Genomic DNA, 24586 nt, shown 5'->3' on the forward strand with positions numbered 1-24586 from the left:
GCCAGCCCCGTCCCTGGCAGACCACATCAAAGGGATGGAAGGAGATGGAAAATGCGAGCTGCTGCACAGTCCTCCCTGTGGCAGTGGATCAGTCAGACGCTAGGGGGTGAGAAGCGGGGGCTGGTAGGCCTCGTGTGGGGGCATGTCAAGCTGAACTGCCAAGGAGTCACTCATGTTGTCCAGGCACCTCAGCCAGCACAGTGTCCTTGGGAGGACGGCAGCTCGAGGCAGTCCATTTTGTAGTGCCTTCACAGAGTCATAGTTTTGGGTGATTCCGCAGTGAGCAAGACAAGGTCCCCGGAATGACACAGATGTGGGGAGGAGGGGCGAAGCACAATTCAGTTTGTGTAGTAATTTGAGGTGCGGTTGTTAAGGGCTATAAAAAGAGTAAGCTAGGGTCAAGGGGCCAGCAGAGGGAGGGAGGCCCACTTTTAGAGAGCCGACTCTGAAAGAGGAGTCATGCAGCTCTGCCCTGAGCCAGGAGCAGGGCCTGGGCTGGCAGAGTTGGGAGAGAGCACCCCAGGCAGAGGGCATGGTGAGGGCAAAGGCCCCAAGGCCTTTGCCAGGAGGAAGTAGAGAGCAGGGGAGAGTCGCCCTAGGGAAGTGGGAGGGGTGGCAGGGAGATTGGGCCAGCCTGGAGGTGGGGGCCACTGATTTTCCACCAGGAGAGACAGGATCCGATGTCCAATTTCAGATGAGGCCTGTGGCTGTCCCAGTCACACATCATGGCCGCCTGGGCGTTCTCGTGCTGGTGGAGGCAGAGCACCCAGGCCCAGATGCCTGTGTAAACATCACTCCTGTTCTATTGACATGCGGCTGCACACGGTGGCAGCTTGTAAATGCTCAACAGCCAGTTCCCTGGAGAAGGGAAGCCCTGCTGTGTTGCATCTGCGGACTTCCCTGGGGTTGACTACCCATGCCAGTTCCACTGAATGTGGAATTGGGACAGAACATGCACAGCCCGTTTTTATATAAACTCCATCCTTTCCCCACCCCACCTCGAGAACCTAGGTGACAGCAAAATGTATTCAAAACATGAAGAAGTAATGAGTTTTGAGTACTTAGTGTCTTTTTTTTATAATTTACTGAACAACACAGCTATGTATTTCAGGTTTTAATAATGGCTGTTTAACAACTGCCAAGCAGAAGTCCTGAAATTTAAGTCTGTTCTCCTTAGCCTCACAACCCAGCTCCAGCACACCTCTGTGTGTCTTATAAAAAGACATCCCTCCTGGACTAAGCAGCATTCTCTGGTGGCATTTTCCCGGGAAGGACAGGTGGGTGGTGGGGGCAGAGGCGGAGGGCCAGGAAGGGGCTGCTAGCCACAGCGCAGCAGGCAGCTGTTCAGTCTCAGATCTGACCCCTGTACCCACTTCTCACAACAGCCTTGGGCTCCTGGGATCCCCCTCACTCCAGCCTCCTGGGATCCCTCTCCTACCACTGCCAGGATATAGAAGGTGTCACAAGGGCAGACCCTCTTGGGACTCACTTGCAGGACACCTGGCACATAGTAGGTGCTCAGTAACATGCTGGTTGAACGAACGAATGAATGCAATTACGGCGCAGTGGGTGTTGCTGGGTTCCGGGAAGTTCTCATAACATCAGAGCTGAAAATACGAGGATTAAATCTCATCAGGTTCTAGCTGGATTGGAGTAAAGCTGCCCTAGTTCCTGAAATTGTCCCCATATCCCTCCCTTGATCTGCTTCTGAATTATCCTTAAACATCGGCAGGACCAGGTCACCCTGCCCACCCTGTGGTCTTCTGAGAAGTGCCTTCAGAGGCTTCCCTCAGCTTTTAGGATGGGTGGAAGCCCACATTTCCCTGCACGGTTGCAAGGCTGGGCCAACTCCTCCAACCGGTCCATGCCTGCCGCTTGGCACCTCCCCAGAAGTGCCCTTGCTCGGTGTGCTCGAGACGCAGCTCCAAGGCTGCATGTCCTGCCGAAGCCGCCTCCCTTGTCCCCCAGGGCCAGGATGAATCACTTATGCCGGTGCCCTTAAAATTTTTTTTGATCATAAGAAAGAGCCTCCGTCTGTCCTTTCATCATTTCTTGTTGTCGCCAACGTAAGCACAAACTCTGTGGTAGGTACAGCATCTTTTTGTGGCTTGGTGTCCCTCTTGGGAGCTCAGAACATGCTTGTGGAGGGAATGAACAGGGGAGTGGCATGACTTTGCATGAGCAGGGGCAGAGAGAGGTCTGTGATTCCCACAGCCTGGGATGGGAGACAGTCCTGACTGGAGGAACTGCTGGAAAATGCCCTGTGACCTTGAGCAAGTTACATAACCTCTCTGCGCCTCTCTATTCTCATCTGTAGAACAGGGCCAATACCAGAGCTGCTGGGAGGATTCAGTAAACCAGCAGTAGGGTCTGGTGAGAGGAGGGTCTGGCTCCTGTGTGTGCCCAGAAAGCATCTGCTGCTGTGACCAATACTATCTTCCACACGGCTCTCAGCCTGGGGCTTTGGTCACAGCTCAGCTTTGGAGTTACAGCCTTTTTGAAACTGGCCACATGTGAGACTTATCAGTGGGACCCTGTACTCACACTGCAAAGCAGAGGTCCCTTTGGGATTCGAATGATGGCTCTGGCCAGCCACAGGTTGGGCTAGATTTTCCGCAGAGCTGTGCTGCAACTGGGGCACTGGACACAAAGCCTGCCATCAGGGTGGTAGATGGCATGACTCCCCTCGTGAGCCCTAACGGCAATATTGGGCTTCTAGCTTTCTGTGCCATGCTGCTTCTCCCAGATCTCTCAGCCAGGGGAGAGGCTTCCATGGACATCCTCTGCACCAGTCACACCTGCCTGTGTGTGCTTTGCAAACCAGGGACCCGAAAGTCTCACTGCTCAAAATGTGGTCAGGGACTGGCAACATTGACCTTGGCCAAATTCTTGTCAGACATGCAGAGACTCAGGCCCCAGTCCAAATCCACTGAGTCAGGGTCTACATTTACCAAGACCCTTGGGGGGTTGGAGTAGCCCTGGTCTGATGCAGGGGTGTCCAAACAACCGCCTTTAGCTAGATGTGGTTCACCACCTGCTTTTGTAAATAAAACTTTACTGGCACACAACTATGCCCATTTGTTCCTGTACTGGCTGCAGCTGCACTCATCCTGCAAGGGCAGGGTTGAATAGTTACCACGGAGACCATGGGACCCACAAGGCCTTAACTATTTACCATCTGGTCCTTACAGAAAGAGTTAATGACCCTGCCCTAGTCAAAAGCAGGGGTTCTCAAATGTGGCTTCCTGTTGGAATAACCTGGTCCCACCCAGGGATTCTGATTTTAGAAGACTGGGGTGCGGCCTCACATGTGCTCATTGATGAGCTACCCGAGGCAATCCTGACATGCATCTGACGCTGCTTAAAGCCCGAGGCTCTAAATTGCCTGGGGACCCAGCAAGTAGATCAGCGATGGCGCGGCCCGGCTTTCCGACCCCAGGGGGGCCCTGATGAGCCGAATCCCGGCCAAGCGGCGCTCCTGGGACACGGAAGACTCCAGAGCCCCAAGCTGGCTGAGCAGATCTCCCCCCAGCACCCGGGATGGTAGGAACTGTGTGTTGAAACATCCTTTTTGCCCCCTAAGCCTCCCTGAGTAAGCAGGGGCGGCTTTAAATCCATCTGTCCCCATGCATGTGCCACCTGTGAGGCTGAGCAGGTGTGGGAAGGCTGGCCTGGTGCTTCTCCCTTCCCCTCTGCCAGTTCTGGGTGCCTTAGCTCGGGGCAGCCCCTTCCACAGGCAGGGAAGTCTAGGCCACAGGGAGGTACTGCCCATGGGGTTCTGTGGACAGCCCAGGGTGGCCCCTGGGGGGCTGGTGGGAGTTGCTGTGGGATGTCTCCCTCCTCTGCCCTGTAGGGTATAGAGCTTTGTCAGGGAGCAGGCACAGGGGCCTGCCAGCTGGGGTTACACACTTGGCTGGGGTATAAGGGAAGTGTGCGCAGGTTCCAACGCTGTGATTGGGGCTTGTGAGTCTTCCCCAAGATGGGCTTGGGCTTGGCCTCTGACCTGGGGCACTGTCCAGGCCTTAGGGGTGCGTGGAGGAGGCCAGGTCAGGTGGGGGTGGGTGGAGGTGCGGTTGGGACCAAGCTGGGTCCCAGGTTTGAATCCTGGTGCTCCAGCTTTGTTACATATCATCTTTGCTTCAGTTTCCCTTTTATAAAATGTGAGAATAGAAGTAGGTGGAGGAGACAGGATCTTCCACAGGGTGCTGTGATGCAGGCAGTTGTTATTAGTGTCTGTGATGCTGGCTGTGAGTATTCAGGCCAGGGGGTGCCATGGGGGCAGCCACTGAGCCCCAAGCCCAGATTCTGGTGGATGGGGTGAGGATGGTGGAGCCCTGCCTGCCTCCCTGTGGTCTGTCTGAGCCTCAGGCCCCTCCCCTGTGGGACTGAGGTACTGACCACTGCATTTTCCCCTCTGCGGTGGGGGGGTGGGGATTAAAGGGAACAGTTTGCAGAGTGCCTGGTGTGGGGACAGGGTAGTTCCCCACGGACGTCCACGGAGGGTGCTGACACTTGGATGTTCGTCCTCGTGGTTCTCTGCGGTCCCTCAGGGAGCCTGGCTGGTTGATGCACCACGTGCTCGAGAGGCATGGGCCTCGGGGGCCTTCAAGGAGGTATCTGGATGTCAACGCATTTTCCTCTGTAGTGCCCTTTGGGGCCTCGGCAGGCTGTGGAAGGGAAGGCACTCAGGGCGGTGTCTGTCCGTCCTGGGCACCGGCCCTTGGTGGCCATGGTGGCATTAGCGGTGGGCTGGGCGTGGTGCAGGGGCCTGGCCCGCTGTCTGGACCTCGGTGGGTGCGGAACCCTCTTTGTGATCCAAGGCTGGTCTCCCACAGGACTGAGGAACCCCCAGGGGCTGGGTCCCAAGGCCCTGGGCATGGCCCCAAGTGAGGGGGCAGAGTCTGCATGGTCACATCCTAAATAACTGTTCAGGCTACAGAAGAGGGCGAGGAGGGGGGCGCAGACAGAGACAGCCCTGAGTGCGGGGTGCATACATCGTGGGGGGAAATGAGACCGTCCCCTCCCCGCCGCATCCATCTGCTTGGCCTTCCTCTTCCTCGTTGGAGGGCTGCTATGACTGTGCCCTGGTTCACATTAAAGGCCTTTTTGAGTTGTTTATTTTTCTCTCACATGCCTCAGGGGATGGAAGGAGGGTCTGGCTTGGGAGCTGCCTGCTTTGGGGTGGCTGGGAAAATATATATGTGCTTTAAAAGAAATCAGGCGGGATGGAAAGGAAGCCAGGAGGCGGGGCTGAAAGGAGCTCGGTGCTCACACTTCCTCCTATCTAGGTGGAGGAGGGCCAAGAGGTGCAGGTGCTGGGGTGGGGAGGGGAGGCTGAACGGCTAGTTGAGCCCTCCCAGCCCACTAGCATGGGAGCCTGGTGGTGGGTAGTTGTGCTGTGAGTCTCTGTGACCTCCTGTTCTTTCCTCCAGGGGCTGGTGTAAGGGAGGGACCAAGTCTTGCTGGGCTGTTGCCATAGCAACACCTACCCTCAAACAGGCCTGGCTCCTGCTGTCCAGGTGCTGTGGAAGACTGAGATCATTCTACTACCTTCCCATCTTACAGACTTGGAGACTGAGCCTTCGAGAGTGGGCCTGAAATTTGTCAGGGACAGGGCTGGGGTTCCCCACTCACCCTGTCCTACCTGAGGCCGGCCAGGGTGCCTCCCTCTGGGTGTTCTTATTTAAAGATCCCAGCTCCTGACTCTGGAGAAACAGGAGCACAGAGACACGAGGTCCCTCATCCAAGGTCAAACAGCAACCAAGAGGAAGGGGCAGAATTCTAACCACGAATGACCTGCACTAGCACTTTTTACACCTCATCCCATGATGTCTGCCTCCCCAGACCTGCGGGCAGCAGTACCCCACCTTCCTGCAGCCCCTTCCCAGCTCAGGACCACCAGTCCCTGAATCTTCAGTCTCCCAGCTCCCCGCAGTGCCCTTTGCCTGTAGCTTGTCCTGGGCTGACTCAATACTTTTTCCCTTCTCCCCTGCTCACGTTCAGCCCAGGTGTGGAGATTCACCTGCCTCACTGTTGTTCCCTCTCTCCCTCCTCTGGGCCTGGCAGCAGCAGCAGCAGCAGCAGCAGCAGCAGCAGCAACAGCAACAGCAACAGCAGCAGCAACAGCAGATGCCCCGGAGCAACCAGGAGGAGAAAGAGGAGAAGGAGAAGGAGAAGGAGGCTGAGAAGGAGGAGGATAAAGCCGACTTGGAGAACGACAAGGAGGAGCTCATCAAGTAAGGCCAGCTGGGGTGGCTGGGGCTGTCCCCCAAGGGGGTGGGAGTGGCTGTCTGTGCTTAGCTCCAAATTGCAGGCCCTGGTCAGGGAGACCCCTCGGTAGAGGGTGAGGATGTGGCGTTTTGGCATCTACAAATTGCCTGGCAGGAAGGGAGGCTTTTTCTGCTTCTGTTTGTCTCTGACAGCCCCCTTCCGGAAGCCTGCTCATCTCCCTCCTTCTCTTCTTTCCTGTCCTCCCTCCTTCTCCTCCCACTCTCCCTCTCTCTCTTGCAAACCCTCTGGAGACCTGAGAGACTGATAGCTCATTTGAGCTCTACTCCTGAGCTAATAAATCCAGGCAATGACTTTGGAACTCTCTGCCTTCTCATCTCCCTCCCCCTCCTAGACCAAGTCTCCTGAGGTGCTGGAAGGGGGGTTGGGTGGGGGAGCCGTCAAAGGAGCTCTGTGGAAGGACTAGGTATGCAGGCAGGCAGCCGCTCTCACCTTTAGAATTATCGATGTCAGTGTGAGTTCTTGCAGATCAAGGCACAGCCTCGCCTCGGGGGCTGTGACAGCCTCCTGCACCCCAGGAACACAGCCAGCTGGAGATTCATTGCCGAGAAAGAGGGGCGGGTGGGCAAGACCTAGCGCCAGGTACCTGTAATGGGCCCAGAAGGCAGCTTCAGAGAACATCTGGCTTCTCTCCCTCCCCCTCCCCTCTTGTCTCCAGCCGGTTACAGCCTGGCCCTTTCAGGAAGATGAATGGGAAGGCAGAGGTGATAAATCGCAGCCTCCCTGCAGTAAACTCTCCTGAGGTGGCTTCTGAGAAAGCCCCAGCTCTGGGTATTGAGGCCACGTGCACCCCCCACATCTCACTTAGCCTGCTACAATCAGCAGGGGTGTCTCCTGCTATCATCCTGAAGGCAGAGTGGCCCTTGATGATACTGAAAGCCAGGGTACTGCCATTTAGGGAGCCTCTCCAGGAGTATCTCCTCTTTGGGGAATAAAGCAGCCTTGTGTATTGTACCTTCATTCAGTTAATCAGATAACTGTCTTGCAGACAGATAGCTGACCGCATCTCTCTGTTTGGTGTATGAAATGATCTTGCAGATCGCTACCAGCCATTACCCCTATGGAGGGATCAAAGCATCCTTGTAGAAAAACTCCCAGTACCTCCCATTTGGTGAATAAAATAGTCTTCTCGTTGCCTACCAGTCCACATTCCCTCATTTGGCAAATAAAGTACTCGAGAGCTACCAGCTCACACTTCTATTTTGGTAAATAAAATGATATTGCAGATAGTTGCCAGCTGTACTACCTTGTTTGGCGAATAAAGAAGCCTTGCAGATTGCTACCAGCCAGCTCTTAGTCTTTCTCCAGCTGATTAATACAAAAGAACTGGCAGCTGGTGCACATCCAGCTAAAGACAAGATCTCTTCCAAATGCCGTCTGGCTTTCTGACTCATGTGAAATCAGCCCTGTGTCCCCTCTCTGACTCTAGGGAGAAGACGGACGACACCTCCGGGGAGGACAATGATGAGAAGGAGGCGGTGGCCTCCAAAGGCCGCAAAACCGCCAATAGCCAGGGGCGACGCAAGGGCCGCATCACCCGCTCGATGGCCAATGAGGCCAACAACGAGGAGGCCATCACCCCTCAGCAGAGCGCCGAGCTGGGTGAGTCGGGTGGCCAAGGCAGGGAGGCTGGGAATGCCAGAGGCACAGAGGGGGGCTCAGAGCCAGGGCTCCAGGTCCAGGGCTTAGCTCCGGCTGTCTTTTTTGGACTTCAGGCCAGTCCCTGACCTCCCTCACCCTCATGTGTCACATCCCTAAATGAGGGTGACAACTCTGCCTGCCACATGATGATACAAAGTTCCTAGCTCTTGTTGGTGCTCTATGAATGGTGTTACCCTCCCCTCTTTTGCCACTCTGTGACATAGCTTTGCTGTTTGCCCTCTCTGGGCCTAGTTGGTAAAACGGATGGTAATCTCTGGCATGTGTACTTTTGGGGGGCTTCTTGGGGTAGAGCTCCTGGGTGGGAAAGGTTGCATGAATCATTACATGCTGGGCAGAGAAGCCAGGGGTCTAGGGTAAGAGGCTCTGGGGGTCCATTTCTTCTGGCCCTCTCTGGAGAAGCAAGGAGAGCAGGGCAGTGTCCATCCTCAGGGACACCGGCCCTATGGAGAGTGAGTCCCAGGCCCATCCTCTCCCTTAGAACCCAGAACAGTTAGATAGTTGCTGAATGAATGAACTGGTGGGTGGAAACTTGGATAGCAAGGTTGCTGGACGTTATATATGGGATGGCTCTTTGGCCCCATCCTGGGATGGAGGCTGCCTCTGGGTGGTTCAGCTGGGTGGGGGGCCCCGGGCTGCCCACCATCTGCTGCCCCCTTCACCTGCTGCCACTTCCAGAATCCCAGTCTGAAGGCCTCTCCACTGAGACCCTCAGGGAAAGCACCTCCCTTCTCCGATCACCCCTTTCCCAGCCTCCTGCTTGGAAGGTGAGGCCTGGGGCCTGGAGGGCTCTGCCCTGCCTCTCAGCAGACAGAGTCCTGTGGAGTGAGAAGACTAATTCGAAGCTGGGCTGGAGCCTGGCTCAGTCCTCCTCAGGCCTCTTATCCTCTCACCTACTAGTTTCAGCCCCCAAATCGGGGCAGGGGGTGGGCCCCTCTAGAAGTAAGACCCTCCCTTTTCCCTCTCTTCTCCTGGATCTCAATCCCAGCATTTTCAAAGCATCCTCTGGTTTGCTTAGCCCTGCCCCCGTCCTATTAACTTAGCTCTGTGGGGGAGCAGATCGCTTTCTGCTCTCCAGGACCTTTTGCTGTGGAGGGTAGGGCTCCCTTTCCACGTCAGTTCCCTACTGTGCACCTACTGTGTGTTTGCACAGCACCCACGGTGGTGGCCAGGTGCACCTGGGGCCGGGCCTCCCCTTGACCCTGTCTTGAGTTTGCACCCCCACTTGGGTTGGATACTGGCAACTCGGGCCACACCCAGCCAGCACACACACGCACACATGTTTTGTGTTGCCCACAGTTAAGTTGGATGAAATTTGAATTAATTGCCAACATCTGAGGGTCTGGATTGTTTAGTGTTTACAAGCATGGATTCAGGGTGTTCAGATTTCAAGCTTTGCTACTGATTTTGCTGTGTCACCTAGGCTGAGCCCCTTGACTTCTCTTTTCCTTCTCTGTAGAGTGGGGAAAAAAATCACAGGGGTCGCCTGTATCCGTCATGTGGGGGCTTAAGTGAGTTTCTGTGTGGAAAGAGCCTAGAAAGAGAATGGTGCTTCAGCCAATGGAGGGCTCAGGAGCTGTGAGCTGTTAATTGTTCCAGAGCTGGAGAAGTTCACACAAAGGCCCAGATCATGCATTTTGTTTTTGTTTTTCTTCATTTATTAAATCAGAAGGCCTGGCCGAACTTGGCTGGCATTTCCACATGGCAACTGTTAGGACCTGGACAGGGCTGTCCTCGCATAGAAGGTCATGGGCTCTAACTGCCCACCCTGACTCCCACCTTAGCAGACATCTTTGAGCCTCAGTTTCTCCTGCTCAGCAGAGTGTTCATTCCCCAAACTCCCCTCTCCCCAGTGGGGTGCAGGCCAGAGTGAGCCATGGAAAGAGTAGCAGTTCTCGTGTCCAGCCACAGGGGGGCAGCCGATGTGCGTCTGTCATCTCTGCATCTTGGCCATCTGCATCAAGCCCTCCCACCTCTGGAGACCCACCTGGGTTCCTGAGCTCTCAGGCTGACACCCCGGCTGCCAGCGCTGCTCCCCAGGGTGGCACCTCAGTTCCCCCTGTACCCCCTAGGGTCTGTGTGCAGGACACCTGTCACCTCCATCAGTCCCTGCTTCCTCCTTGTGATGGGTGGTCTAGACATTTTCATAGATGGGTTCCATGAGGTCTAGAAAGGTATGTTGTCTCCCTAAAGTCATGGAGTCAGCTGGATTCTAACCCTGCCCCCTTAGCCACAAACCCTTGGCAGCCCTCATACATAGGCTTTTGTTGGCTGCCTCTTGGTGCTGGTGTGTCTGGGGATCCAGGGCAGAGGGCTCCCCTCAGAAGCTTGCTGGTGTTCCTGGTCTTTGGGGACACTCCTCCAGCCCCCCAAGGCTGATGCTGGAGTTTGGGCTGGGGGATGGGAAGTGCAATCCTGGGTCCTCCAATGGGTGGTCCCCGCCACCCACATACACACACCCAGCTCAGGCGTTCGCAGCCTCCCTCTGGAGTCCCAGGGGAGTGAGGAGGACAGCTCCGAGGTTGTGTAGCTGGGTGAGGCCTGAGTAGGCTGGGGGGAGGCTGGGGCTGCTTTAGCTTGGGGGTTGACGCAGACTGCTGGTGGGGTGGGTGCCACGTCCCCTTCCTGGCTTGAGCTGTTGGTTTATGTGTCCGTCTCCTGCCAGGCGTCCTCCATGAGCCAGCCGGAACTTATCGGGTGCTCACTTGATGGTCTGGCGCTGCTTTCTCGTGCAGACTCCTTACAGGAAAGGTCCAGGGCCCATCTGGGGAGACCTGAGGAGAAGCTCCAAACTAACACCGAGCCCAGCTGCATACCCCTGAGGCCAGCCCCCTCCCTCCTGGATAACCTGAGAAGTCCCCCTTTGCATCGGATGGGTTGAGAGAGAAGCTAGTTACTCTCTAGAGCGGGGGTCCTCAGTTAGGGAGAGTTTGCCCCCTGGGGGACATTTGGGAATGTATGGGGATATGTTGGTTCTCACAGTGTGAGGAGAGCAGCTACTGGCATCGAGCGGGCAGGGGCCAGCAATGCTGCATATCACCCTACAAAGCACAGCCTGGTCCCCATGATGAGAGCTGCCCAGCTAAAGAGAGTCTATGGCCAGATGAAGGCCTGCCCACCAGGTGCATGGTGCTTACAGGTCACTTCTCTCCCAGGCATGTGCCCCCTTTCCAAGGAAGGGCATGCAGAGGCAGCTCTCCAGGTCGAGGCCTTTGACTGCCTGAGCCTCAGTTTCCCCCTCTGTAGAATGGGGTGATGGCAGATCCCCACCTCAGCGGTGTCAAGGTGGGACTCAAGTGGACACAGGGACCCGGCCCAGCATAAGTGCTCAAGAGACAGTGCCATGGGGGTCACAGAGGAGGGGCACCTGGGTCGTGGCTCAAGCCCCTGGAGTTGGACGGGCAGAGAAGCCCCCGTGGGGAAGGCTCCACTCTGGGCTGCTGCTGATCAGTTCCTGTCTCCCTTTGCAGCCTCGATGGAGATGAACGAGAGTTCTCGCTGGACTGAGGAAGAAATGGAAACTGCCAAGAAAGGTGAGACATTTCTGGTGACTTGCATTGGCTTTTCCAGCTTGGACTCCTGAAGCTTGTGTGTTGGGGAGATTGTTGACATACTTGGCCTTGACTATGGGCTGTGGTGTGGTCTGGAAGGGACCAGCTCTGGAGTGTTGGCCGCGTGCTCTCTTTACCTTAGAGCCTCACTTTTACCCTTTGGAAAACAGGTCTGTGCTGCTGCTTGGTTGGGTTCCAGAGTGTATCCCTGGGATGGCCTCAGGCCACTGCTCCAAAACAGGCAGTTTGTGCTGGGCGCGTAGCCTGGGGAGGAGGCTTCTGTGGTCACCTCCATGGCCAGCACTTCTTGGCTGTGTCAGCAGAACCAGGAACCCTGCTGGGTGCCTATAGGGCTTGCTGCGGCCACCATGTAGGGTCACAGGGTCAGTGAGACCTGCAGGGCCTTTGTTGTCACTCAGGTATCTGGCTCCCATGCAGAGCTTCAGAGGCCCCCTCTCCCACTCCTCAGCCTGGCTGGAATATGCCGGGGCTCTGCGTGCTCACTCACATTGGCCTCATCTCCAGCCCTGAAAGGCAGGTCCTGTACCTGTCCCCATTTTATGGGAGAGGACTGAGACTCAGAGAGGCCAGGGGCTTACACGGGGTCCTGGAGGAGCCTGGAGGCAGCCCGGGTCCTGCCGGCAGCCCTGCCTTCTGACCACGCTGCTTTGTGCAGAGAGCTCCAGGTCGTGACTCACAGAGGAAACAAATTGCCTTCAGAGCCAAGGACCGGGGATCATGGGGCAGGCCTGCATGAGAACAGAGGGCCCGGGAGGTTGCACTCCGACGCCTTGGACAGTGGGCCTTGCCCCCTCCTGAGAAGACCCCTGCAGGCCTGCTGTCCTGCCCCCTGCAGTCCTGCCTGGGCCCTGGGCTGCTTGGCCAGCCTCTCCTCTTTCTGCCATGTTCCCAGCCCTCAGGTCATAGGAAGAGCCCGCCCCAGCCGCACCCTCAGATCAGTGCAGCTTGTGTTTCCAACATCTGGGAATCCAAGGAGTGATAGTTGGGGGCTGCAGGCACTGTCTGAAACTGGCAGGGCACAGGGGCCTGGCAGCCCCCTAAGCGGCCACCTTGTGGTGTCCACTGTGTGGTTTCCTGGGTGAGCTTCGTAGCAGGGTGTAAAGGAGAATGTGTAAGTTGTGTGAGGGGTCCCCCCCTTTTTATTGTGGTATAATGCATATAACATAAAATATCGTTTAAACCATTTATATGGTTAAACAATTCAGTGGCATTTATTAACTCACAGTGTTGTGCAACTATCACCTATCTCATTCCAGAACTTTCTCATCACCCCAAAAGGAAACTTGCCTGAGCAGTCATTAAACACACGCACACGCACGCACACACACACACACACACACACACACACACACACACACACGCTCGCTTGCTTTCTATCTCTCTGGCTTTGCCTAATCTGGATTTTCATGTGAATGAGACCATACAGTAAATGACCTTTTATGTCTGGCTTTCTTCACTCAGCAACATGCTTGCAGGGTTCGTCCACATGTGGCGTATAGCACAAACTCCATTCCTGTTTGTGGCTGTGTAATATTCTGTTGTCTGGACACGCTATGTTTTGTTGATCCATTCTTTGATAGCCTCTTGGGGTATTTGCACCTTTCGGCTACTGAGAATAGTGCTACTGCAAACATTCATGGAAGATTGCATGTGTTTTTAACAAGACCCCGAAGTCCCTGGCCTCCTGGCAGTGACGTTGCCCAGAGGATCGCTCATTGGTGGCAGGAGGGGCTCCACATGGATGTGCTGTGGCCCTGTGCCTTCTCACCCCACACTCGGGCTGTCTCCCATTGTCACCACCACCCCAGTGCCCTCCTGTTGCCTGGAAATCAGGAGTTGATGGCTCCTTCTCCCATTGGAAGGACATATCCAGAGGTTGGGGTGACAGCCAGGGATTGACTCACCAGGCTGGGGTGGAAGTGCTCCGTAGCTGCCATCAAGGAGGTCCTGACGGCAGTGAGCTCCTCCTGGGTCCTGCCCCTCCACCAAGTGCCCACAGGAAATCCCCTTTGGCTTCAGTGCTGGACCATGCATCCTGTGGCCCTGCTCAGTGACATTTGCAATAATGCAGTGACCTCCAGCATGCTTGTCAACCATGAATTGCGGCCAGCTTGACAATTACTGCTCGCGGTGATGGCTAATGGCTACGTATCCCATGTAGTGATGGTGGACAGGGCTGGGAAGGCAGGTGCTGGCCGCCCCAGGGGCTCCTTCTCCCCAGCAGGGTGGGAGTGTGTAGGCCAGGAAGGGCCCCATGCCTCCTGCCTAGCCCTTGCAAAAAACCCAGGAGCCAGCTGTGCCTGAGGCACATGGTCTGTCTCTCCTTCACCCTGTGCAGGGCTGGGATACCCAGAGGCAAGCCGTACTCAGGCCTTCCCTCAGGGACCTGGGCTGGTGGGCAGCTCAGTGTCCCCAGGGCCTTGAGGCATGGGAACATCAGGGAATACTTAGCCCTACCTGGAAGCCTGAGCTGTAGAGTCCCCCATGCCAGAGCTACGAGATCTCAGCCTCTGGGCTTTCTCTAGCTCTGTGACCTTTTGGCAAGTTAGTCAAACTCACTGAACCTCAGTTTTCTCATCTGTACAGAAGGAATTAGAGCATCACCTAGCTTCTGGGGTTTGAGTGAGGCTGAACAGGAAAAGCTCTTTGGGTGGTGATGTCTTAGGTCTACTGAGTATTTGTAGCTGCAGACAGCACCTTATCTATGTGACCATGGCCTTCACTGTCTTGCCTCAGTTTCCCTCATTCTCTAAAGCGAGGCTAGGGATGGGGAAAGGGGATACTGAGCCCTTGAATGTATGGTCCCAGCATACAGAAGGTGCTCAGAAGTACACTCCTTGAGCTCCATGTAGACTCTGGAGCCCTTCGACCAGAGCTTGCAGCTCAGCTCCACCTCGTATAAGAATGTGGGCTGGAGCAAGAGCCTGCACCTCTCTGGCTCGGCACCCTCCGTCTGTAAGTCAGGGTGCAGGTGTCAGATGACAGTTAAGAGGCAGCGCCACAGGACTGGCCGAACACCTGGAGGAGGCCCTGGGCAGACAGCCACTGTACTCATCCCTAATGATGGATGCTGAGAAACACTGCTGAGCTGGTGCAGGTGCTACTTGATTCCCTACTGATAGTAAGTCTCATCTTTCCTGTAGCAACTGCAGGTGTGCTAGGAGTGCCTGTACTCAGACAAGGAAACTGAGGCCCAAGCCCGTGAAGTGAGCTACCCCGCCATTCAGCTGTTTCAGGTGGACCTGGGACTCAAACCCAGGCCCTCTAGTTGCAGAGTAGGAAAGGTGTTGGTGAGGATGAGGGAGGCAAGCCACAGGGAGGCCTCAGCTCTGGCCAGCACATGCACAGGCCTGGGGACTGTGTTCCCGTGAGAGGCCGTCAAAACCTAGAAAGTGATGGAGAGAGTGGCTGGGGGTGGAGAGGCCAGCAGCACCTTGGCCTTGCCAGACATAAGTCTGAACTTGGCTGTTACACCAACAGCAGAGGGGCCCATTAAGGGGTAGGTGGTCACCTTCCCTTGTGTGTGTGGAGTCAGGGTTACCCGTCCTGGCGCTCACATTGGGTGGGGACTGAGCATGTGCAGAAAGCATCGTCCCCAGGAACCAGGCAGCCCAGGGAGCTGGCTGTCTGCCTTGGGCCCAGTGCCATGCTGGGCGGGAGGGATCGGGCAAGTGCTCGGCTAGGCTGTGTGACTTGCTCCCCTGGGAAAGGTCAGCCCAGCCTGGCTTGGTGTCTTGATGCAGTTGAGCAGGAGGCCCAGGGCTCTGCCTACAGATATTCCCAGTCCCCCTGTCCCTCTTCACAGGCAGGCAAGGAACTAGCCTTTTAGAAGGGCCAGGGAAGCCCTAGCTGAGCCATTCCAGACCAGGAGAGGGCCCCAGCCCAGCTCCAGCCCCTCCCTGACCTTGAGCAGCCTGCCTGGTAAGGGCAGAGGTGAGGGATGAGTGACCCCCAGGGTGGAAGATGCTTCAGGGCTTGGGCATGGCGGCCACAGGCAGGCCCCGAAAAGCTAGCTGGAACTCAGGCAGACCTACTGCTCATGCACCTACTGGCTGGCTTTAATTGTTTTTATTGATAAAGAGTTTAAGGCTTGGGAATGGGGGGTTGAGCCCCCACCCCTGCCCCAGCCATGAAGCCTGTGGAGTGGGAACCAACCTGTACACATCTGTTATCAATGCCATGTGCTGCTCCCACCCAGGAACCATGAAAGTGGAACAGCCTGTGTGCTTGGCTGGGGCATAGCCATTGAGGCTCATGGGGCAGTGTGGTCCAGTGGTTAGGGCTAGTTAATGGGGGCCAGAGGCTTGGCAGCAGATGGGGCCAACACTTGGGGTGGGTATTTGAAGAGGATCCATTTATAGAGACAGGTGGGGTTCAGTACCCCAGAGTGTTTCAGTGGGGGATGTGACCACCCTTGGCCTGGAGGAATGCAGCTAGGGAGGTGCCCTCTCCAGATCCACCCAGATACTTCTGATGTTTGGGAACAGTCCATGTGACAGATCAGAAGCAGGAGAAAGTTGGGGCTTCTGCATGATCTCAAGGATATAGCCAGACCCAGGGCCAGACTTGAGACCTCTCCTGTTCTTCATCACCACCCTTGCAGGTAAGGCCAAGTCTCCACTAGCCCACCTTCCACTCCTGGGGGACAACCCACAAATGAGCTTTCTGGGCGGTGCTGGAGAAGGACCCATGTGGCATAATGATTCCCACTTCTGCCTGGCATGAGGTTACTTTACAAGGACCGCCTCGCCTCCTCCTCACAAGGGTTCTGTGAGGTGGGCACTGCATGTGTCTACACACATGTGGCTTCTGTGCTGCAGAAGAGAAAAACAAGGCCCAGGGGGTGAGTTAGCGCCTGGGCTTGCCCAGCAATTGGTGGCGGGGTTGGGGCACAGAGCCAGGGTGGCCCTGTGACATTATCGCTCAGCTCTGTGGGAAGAATGGACATTTAATGTGGAGCACAGCATCTGCCCAGAGTAGTTAGGAAGGCGAGGCGTGGTCATATGAAGACAATGCTCTGTATCTCAGCGGATATCTGTTTTGACGTGTTGGGAGGTGACGTAGCTGCCTCACACTGTTGTCTGTGCCTTGTTCACATTAAGGTGACAGCAAGTACAGAGATTTATTTTTTTTATTTTTTATTTTTTATTTTTTATTTTTCAGAGATTTATTTTTAAAATAAAAAGGCAGGTCACCAAAGGTTCGGGTGTGTGTCGATCTTGCCAGTCTCCCGATGGCATGTTGGGCACAGCGGGAGTTGGGGGTGCTCTGATGTGCCCCCTGGCGGTACCCAGCAGGGCTGCCCCCTGAAGGGCCAAACAAGTCTGAGCCACCTGGGGCTTGGAGCTCCTGAAATAAGGAAGTGGCACAGCATAGGCCTGGCTTTGTGGGTCTCCCTCCTTTGATCATGCTGTGGGCAGAGTTCCCTTTTGCCCACTGGAGTGTCTCTGGGAGACCGGCGGCTGCAGGGCAGTTAGCCTCGACATGCCCCTTCTCATGAGCTACCCACAAGACTTCACCAAGGAAGCAGAAGCTGCAGGTCGGACTCTCCTGCCTTGAGTGGGGGGAGTGGGTCTCTTGGGGGAGGAGGGTGTGATTTCCAGAGGGAGCAGCTGTGAAACTCCCAGGATGCAGATGGGCTGTGACGGTGCTGCTAGTGACCTCCCCTCCCCCCACCCAGTTTATTTTGACTTGTCTTTAGGGTGGTAGTTGGGGCAGGGTGCTGATGAGAGAGCTGCCTGGGGCAGACACCTGAGAGCATAGTGATGTGGGGTATGTCCGGCTGCTCTGTGGGCCAGGAGGGGGCTCAGTGGGGATGTAAGCCTCTCTGGGGGCTGGACTTGAGCTGAGCAGGCTGAGTTTCTGCTCTCCTGAACATAGCTCAGGGTGCCCTGGTAGGCAGAGGAAGCAGCTCACCGTGACGGCAGAGCCCCTCTGGCCACCCCCTCCGCGGCCACCCGTGCTCCTTGGCGTCCTGCGTGTGGAGTATGTGACTCAGGCCTCCTGGCTCAGCTTCCTGTCTTGGCCAATTACACTTCCTAGTTACGGCCTCCTGACTCTTCAGAGCGAAACGCCTTCCTTAGAAATTAGAAGTGGGGTCAGGGAATCCAGACCACAGGAAGCATTGGCAGCATCTGCCGTGGCGGGCAACATTGGGGTGGGGAGGAGGGGGCCCCACCTGGCTGGTGAGAGGGGGGTGCTTGGAGATGAAGCCTGAATGAGGAGGGGGACAAATCATCCTTGTGGAGATGTCCTGGGCCAGGAATGTTCTGGCCATATTTGAGGGACCTGGATTTAGTGAGCAAAGGGAGAGAGGTGGGGGTCAGGTGGGCAGGACTCACAGGCCATACTGGAGCCTTTGGATTTTACTGCAAGAGCTTCCAACAGTCGTTGGAAGATTTAAGGAGGAGCAGCATGATTGATGGGCACCTTGAAAGCTGACTCGGCCTTCCCTGTGGCAGGCGGGTTGAAGGGCCCCAGCAGGAAGGTCTTTGGTCCTGACACCTTAAGATTTGCTGTCCTCCTGGCATTGTGACCCAGGGGAGGGGTGGGGGCAGGGTTCCAGATTTAGGAGCTTTGGGCCGTGGAGATGCCTGGTGCTGTTCAGGCTCCATGGGCCGGATGAACTGGCCAAGGGTTAAAGGGACAAGGAGGCCAGTGACCCCAGAGCCAGGGAAATCGGTCGTGACCTGGATGTAACTCCAAAGTTCAGCTCAGTTAACTTTCAACCGCCCAGCACTGCCGGGTACATCCGTAGCAGGTGTTGGCAACAGGAGCATGCTGATGGGTCATCAGGGATGTCGCCGAAGTGGGAAGTAAAGGGCTGCCAGTTCTGGAGACCCTCCAAGGCAGAGAGCCCTCTGGGGACCCCAAGCCCTTCCCCCACCCTGGAGGTTGGAGGTCTCCTTTGTACTTAGAAGAGGAATCGCAGATGCTAAACTCCCTTCCCCAAATGCTAAGCTGGCCCTGCCCACCCACAGCCCAGTGGGTGCTTTAGGGACCGAGGCCCCCTTTTCACTGTCCCAGGTCCCTGAGTCCCACCGAGTCCCCTGCAGAGGGCTTGACTGAGGCAGTGTGAGGCTGATGGGAGGGCAGACCGCAGGTGAAACTGGCACAGGGAGGATGACAGCGGAAGAATCTGTTTGCTCCCCGTCTGCCGGGGGTGGAGAAGCTCTGTTTTTCTGGAACCCTCATCTGTTCTTACCGCTGCTGACGCCGCCACCACAGCCACGGATGGGGAGAGAGGGAGGGGGGACGCCAGTGCCAAGTTGGCCCGCCCCTTCTGAACCTGGGCCTCTGCCACGCTCCCCCGCCCACTCCTGGAGCCTCCGTCTGGAGGTCACATTCAGTCCTGACGCGTCTCGCTGGGGCGGGCAGCAGAAGGCTCAGACTTAGCCCAGGGCCGCGGCGGCCAGGCTGCGGGTGGGCACGGCTGCCCATCGGGCTGTGGGCTCTGCCCGGCCGGCCGAGGAGGGTCTGGGGTCCCCCGCCAGCACCCCTCACTGAGAAGGACTCACGGGGGCGCGGTGGTGCCCAGAGTGGTTGGGCACCCCGTGGCCCCTGGTGACGCCTGGCACAGAGCACCCCGTACGTACTGACAGCTTCCCGCGCCGCCCACCCCCTCCGCAGCAGGGCACCCCGCCCGCAGCCGCCAGGGGCGGGGGTGGGGGGAACAAGGCAAGACGGCTCCGAGGTGGCCGGGGCTGCGGGAGGAGCCACACCGGTGTGGAGCTGCTTCCCCGCCCGCGCGCCCCTCCCCCGCCCGCCCCCTGGACCCGGGAGGCTGGAGGCAGCACAGAGCCGGAGCCGCGGCAGACGCCAGCCAGAGCCCTGGGCCGAGCCCGCGGCCGCCACCCTCTGCCTGCCGCCTCTCAGCCCACTTCTCACTCGCTCCCGGGAGCATCTTCCAGCCGTATGTTTCCGGAAAACTTGGCCGAGGGGGAGACGCAGATGAGAGGATGTGAGTGAGTGGCCCTGGGGAAGGGGCTTGGGAGGTGGGGCAGGGAGGTAGGTGTTGATGACGGGGACTGCCAGGTGGCCATCTGGAAGTTGAGGCTTGGAGGCTGGACAGCTGTGTGCAGGAGACCCTGGAGTGCTGGACCCCGGGGGTCCCCAGCCCCACACCCTGTCCCTTAAGCCCCTTTCCCCGGTCCTCCTGGCTGTCGGGTTGGACTGTCCTGGAGGAGGGCAGGATTGTATCTCTGCTATGCATCCATGGGTGTCCTACCCCAGCCTGAGTTTGGGGGAGGTGCCTGCGGTACCTCCATTGGAATGTGCTTGGGGTGTACAGCCTGGGTCCGGTCTGGGGCAGTCTTAGAGGCATGGTGGGCTATAAGGTGCTCTCTCTGTGCCAGGACCTTCCCTCTGGGTACCCAGAACAGGAACCAGAGGGAAGTCCATTCCAGCCTCACCCCCTGTCTGCCCTCCTGCCCTTCTCTGTCCCCACCCCACCCCAGGGACTCCTAGCCAGCCCTAATGGGACTTCTGCCCTGGCTGTTCACCGGTACTTAGGGAAACCGAGACCCAGAGAGCAGAAAGAACCACATGGCATGTTCTGGGCAGGGCATTTGACTCCCTAGGCTAGGGCTCCTACACGAACCACCCACTTTCTAGAAGTACCGTGTGACCCCATCCTGTCAGCCTCTGCTACTCCCACAAGGAGTTAATTAGGGCCCCGCCCCCTCCCTCCCCTCCCCCCTTCTTCTCTCTCCCCTCCCCCTCCTCCTTCTCCCTCTTCTCCCCCTCCTCTTTCCCCTCCTCCTCCCAGTCACCTTATTTGTTTATTTAGTTTGGAAATGTCACTCTCCTCAGGGCCAGGCCACCGCTTGAGCTCTTGTGCCCTCCCTGTGCTCCCCTGCCCCCTCCCAGTCAGGGTTCCGGGTCCGCAGCCCCAGGCGTTTGCCCAGGCTTTCTTGGCCGCGGCTGGGAAAGTATAAATAAACGCGTCCCTGTTCTCCGTGGCGCTGGGTTCTGGAAAGTGGCAGCTGCTGCTGGCGCTGCGCGGGGAAGGTCGGCGCGGCTCACACTCGATCCCGCGCCTGTCCTTGAGGAGCCTGAGGAGGCTGCCGGCCACGTGGCCCCGGTGCAGGGCGAGCAGGTGGCCTGTCAGCCGGCCCCACCCCACTTCACCCGCCAGGCCCAGGGGGCCGGGGCACAAACTCAGGGCTCCCACCCCTCCCTGCACTCAGGGCTCCCACCCCTCCCTGCGCTGCCCCTTGGCCCTGTGGGTCTGGGGCGACTGTCTCCCCTTGAGTCTCACTGTGGCCCACCCTGGGGGCAGGAGGCTGTCGTGGTCTCTGCAGCAAAGGCGAGACTGAATCGTCTTTTTGGAGGAGGTTTGAAAACTCCATGTCACTTGGCAACATGCTGTGTGGTTTGTGGGTGTTGTTTTGTTGTTGTTCAGAACCTTGTACATGGTGAGCTGCTGGCAGACAGGTGACTGACTGAATGAATGAGTGAATCTAAGAAAACGCCGAAACAGAGACTGTCATCTCCCTAGCTCCCCTTCCCTACAAAGTTTGAGCTGCAGCCCTCTTTGGAGCTTACTTGAATTCAAACGGCCTGAAACTTGGTTGCAGGAACTGTTTGGTTAAAGTCCTTTAAAGTCCCCCTCTGGGATTGGGTAGCTGACCTGCTCCTGCCGGATGGAGCCAGGGGGCATGTCTGGGGTCCACCGCCTCTCCCTGCAGCCTCAGAAGGCACTGGCCTTAGGACTCCACGAGGCCAGGCTACCGGGAAGATGCAGGCTTAGGAGTGGCCTGCCCTCCAGCGCGAGTGTGTGTGCCCGAGAGAGTGTGCGTGTGCCCGAGAGTGTGCCCGAGAGATTGTACGTGTGCCTGAGAGAGTGTAGTGTGCCCGAGAGAGTGTGTGTGTGCCCGAGAGAGTGTATGTGTGGCCGAGAGAATGCATGCATGCAGATGGCTGAGCCCCAGGCCCATCTCCCCGGGCATTGCTACCAGAGATGGCAGGGGCTGCTTTTCTGCCCAGTCAGGTACCTGGGGCTTTGGAATCAGCTCCCTGACCTGAGCTTATGGAGCCGAAGGGAATTTTCCCGGCTGGGAGAATTCCTCACGTCTCTCTCCATTTCATGAGTCTGTGAGGCTCCGATGTGGTGGGAGCAGAGATGAGTATAGCCAAAGATGGGCGCCTGCCACTGGAGTATATCTTCCCAGATCCACCTGCATGCACTCACCGAGTCCAGGGTGGGCCTTCAGGTGTCCATGCGGGCTCTGGGCCTTGTGACCCTGGCTACAGAGGCTCCTGCCTCTGCTCACCCCTGGGCCCCTCACCCCTGAGCCCTGCTCACTCCGGCTCTTGCTTACCCCTGGGCCCCCGCTCACCATGTTCCCTACATCCTCTGGCCCGGTGAGGCCGGAAAACAGTGCCGTCTCCCGAGACCTTTGTCTGCAGCTGCAGGCAAGTGTCAGGGCTGGGTCACGACAGCCTAGCTCTCCACCCAGCCGAGGAGGGCCAGGAGAAGTGGGGCCCTGGGGGAGGGGAGCCGTGTTCTGCACGCCAGCCCTCACCCTTAGGATCTGTAGTGTTGGCCTTGTTGGGGTACACCAGAGACATGTACTCCCTGTCACCTGGGATCCTTTCACTGCTCCCCAGCCTAGAACCCAGGAGAACCAGAATCTCAGCCCCTGGGCAGCCCCTTGCTGTCTTCTCTCCTCAGGGGCTGGGTCACCTGTCCTTTTCGTCTCCCTCCAGGGCCTCAGGCTAGGCATCATCTGTCTGGCTCCCAGGCCGTGGCTGCAGGTGCCCTCCCTGCTGGCTCCCTCCCCTCACCTGCCGCCCCCCTACCCCCCACAGGTCTCCTGGAACACGGCCGGAATTGGTCAGCCATCGCCCGCATGGTGGGCTCCAAGACCGTGTCGCAGTGCAAGAACTTCTACTTCAACTACAAGAAGAGGCAGAACCTCGATGAGATCCTGCAGCAGCACAAGCTGAAGATGGTGCGTTCCCCCAAAGGGGTGAACAGAGGATGGACTCGGGTGGGGGCCCAGTTGGCTCCCCAGATCTCCTGGGGCATCCCGCCAGACTGCGGGGGCCTCATGTGGGCCTTGGGAGTGCTGGGGCAAGAGCTGCGCTGTGGGATCCGGGGCTGGGGCAGGGGGTGGAGGGGGAAACGATCACACCAGATGCCTCAGTTAGGACCCCTTGGCCGGCAGTAGACCCTAAAGGCTGGAGGAATTGATCAGTGCTGTAAATACCGTGGCTGGATAGTGGGGGCAGGCAGTGTGCTGCTCAGGTCCTCCCTCCCTCCCTCCCTCCCTTCCTCCCTTCCTCCCTCCCCTCTACTCGACCTGGCTGAGGGCCCACCGCCGTCCTGCCCTCCCACCTCCCCTTCTTCAGCCCCAACCCTCGCGCTCAGACACCTCTGGGGGGCCGTCAGCACTTAGGGTGTGGAGAGAGAAGGAGCCCAGCAGATCGGGCTCTGACTCAGCCAGGAATTTGTGGCCGTCAGCGTGTTGGAATGGAGGCCCAGAGGCAGATGGACCCCGGGCGAACATCTCCCCCACCCCACTTGACCCCACCGGAGAGGGAGGGACAAATGTGGGGAGCAGGCAGCCCATTCCTGGCCTCCTGAGGCTGAGGGCAGCCCAAGGCCTCTCCTCGTTCCAGGGGGGCTGGAGGGGGGGTTCGCCTGGCCAGGCGTGTTAACGGTCTCTATGGAGTTGCTTGCTTCCTCCGCAGCTGTTTCTGGGAATTGAGGACCATTTGGGGGTAGCCTCTGTGCCTTTTCTTTTCTTTCTTTCATTCTTTTCATTTTCTCGTGCGTTTGTGACCTGCTAGGCCTTGTCATGATTTTGCAGTTGGGGAAATCAAGGCCCAGCTAGGTGGGTGGCCAGATTGGGATTGGAGCTCAGGGCCTTGCGACTCAGGGCCCCATGTTTTTAATCTCCAGGCTGTGTGTTTCCCCTTAGATCTGGAGGCACAAGAGACGTACACCCCCACCCCCCTCAGTCCCCTTGCCACCCCCCTGCTCAGACTGCCACCCGCTGGGTTTAAGGTGTGTGCAGCCCACCCCCGGCACACAGAGTTGAATTGTTCCCCCATGTAGCCCACTGAGGCCTAGAGATGGGAGCGCTGAGCAAAAGGTAGGACTCCCTTCCCGGCTGTCCTGTGTGGCTTCCTAGTGAACACATGTGTGAGCAGCTGCTGGCTGCTCCAGGCGCCCAGGGAAGTCCGTCCCTGCATCACAGTCTCCGGCACTTCCCCTGCCCATGTCTCCCAGGAACTCACGGGTGGGCTAAAGGGTCTGTGCTTTGATTGGGCCTCTCCCCCTGCCCCATCTCTCCAGCTAAATAGCGCATCCTGTTAACACTTCCCTCCTCGCTGGTACTAGTCCTGGTGCTTGGTGGGCTTCAGGCAGTGCCCCCTTGTGTACAACAGCTCTGCCTTTTGTCAGAATTTCCAGTGCTTCTGATTGTGGCCGGTAGGAAGGCCCAGTGAGATGCTGAGCATGGAGCACAGCTGAAGTGAAGTCCTTAGAGCAGAGAAGTTGGCTGAGCAGAGAGGGGTGGGAACTGGCTGGGACCAGGTGGGGTGCCGGCAGGCTCTTCTTCCCCCAGAGCAAGGGCCCCAGATAGGGCATCTCCCACGGTGCAGAAAGCTTCTTCCTGCTCCCTCCTCTCTCCCTCTTCTTCCTCCAGGTCTCTCCTCCCATTCCCCTGGTCCTCTTCCTCTGCCTTCCTGCCACCTGCTCCCAATTCCAGGTAGCAAGGCCTCCCCTGCTACCAGGGCTTAGGGCACCACTGTCCTTCCTCACACCACTTCCTGGCCCCACGGCCACTCTTCCCAGGCCCCCTCAGGGCAGCGTGCCTGGTGAAACCTGCCCCCCTCCGTCCCCGCAGCTCCAAGAAACCCAAATGTGAGAGCCTAGGTTGGGGGGCCAGAGACACCAGCAAGGTTGCTAGTGCGGCTTAAGAGACAAGAGTGGGTCCAAGTCCCAGCTTGATGATTTAGCACTGTGTGACCTTAAGCAGCTGGCTTCGCCCCACTGAGCCTCAGTTTAGCCATCGGTGAGTTGAGGGAATAACAGTACTTACTGCAAGAGTTCCCAT

General features: G+C 57.5%; 1 protein-coding gene across 19 annotated transcripts in view; it reads left to right on the forward strand.

Moving 5' to 3' along the window:
* Positions 1-24586, forward strand: part of NCOR2 (nuclear receptor corepressor 2) — a 320600-nt gene that overhangs the window by 244340 nt on the left and 51674 nt on the right. For 18 of the 19 annotated variants that reach the window (XR_013175504.1, XM_077159574.1, XM_077159582.1 and 15 more), the window contains 4 exons: positions 6067-6236; positions 7718-7890; positions 11418-11480; positions 22332-22474. Coding sequence is in view for 18 of the 19 variants with exons in the window: in XM_077159574.1 (XP_077015689.1) it covers positions 6067-6236; positions 7718-7890; positions 11418-11480; positions 22332-22474 (549 nt within the window). In the remaining variant the exon portion in view is untranslated. The remainder of the gene's footprint in view (positions 1-6066; positions 6237-7717; positions 7891-11417; positions 11481-22331; positions 22475-24586) is intronic. The other variant, XM_077159580.1, reaches the window with a different exon arrangement.

Source organism: Tamandua tetradactyla, chromosome 5 (assembly GCF_023851605.1).
Source record: "Tamandua tetradactyla isolate mTamTet1 chromosome 5, mTamTet1.pri, whole genome shotgun sequence".
NCBI classification, from domain to species: Eukaryota; Metazoa; Chordata; class Mammalia; order Pilosa; family Myrmecophagidae; genus Tamandua; species Tamandua tetradactyla.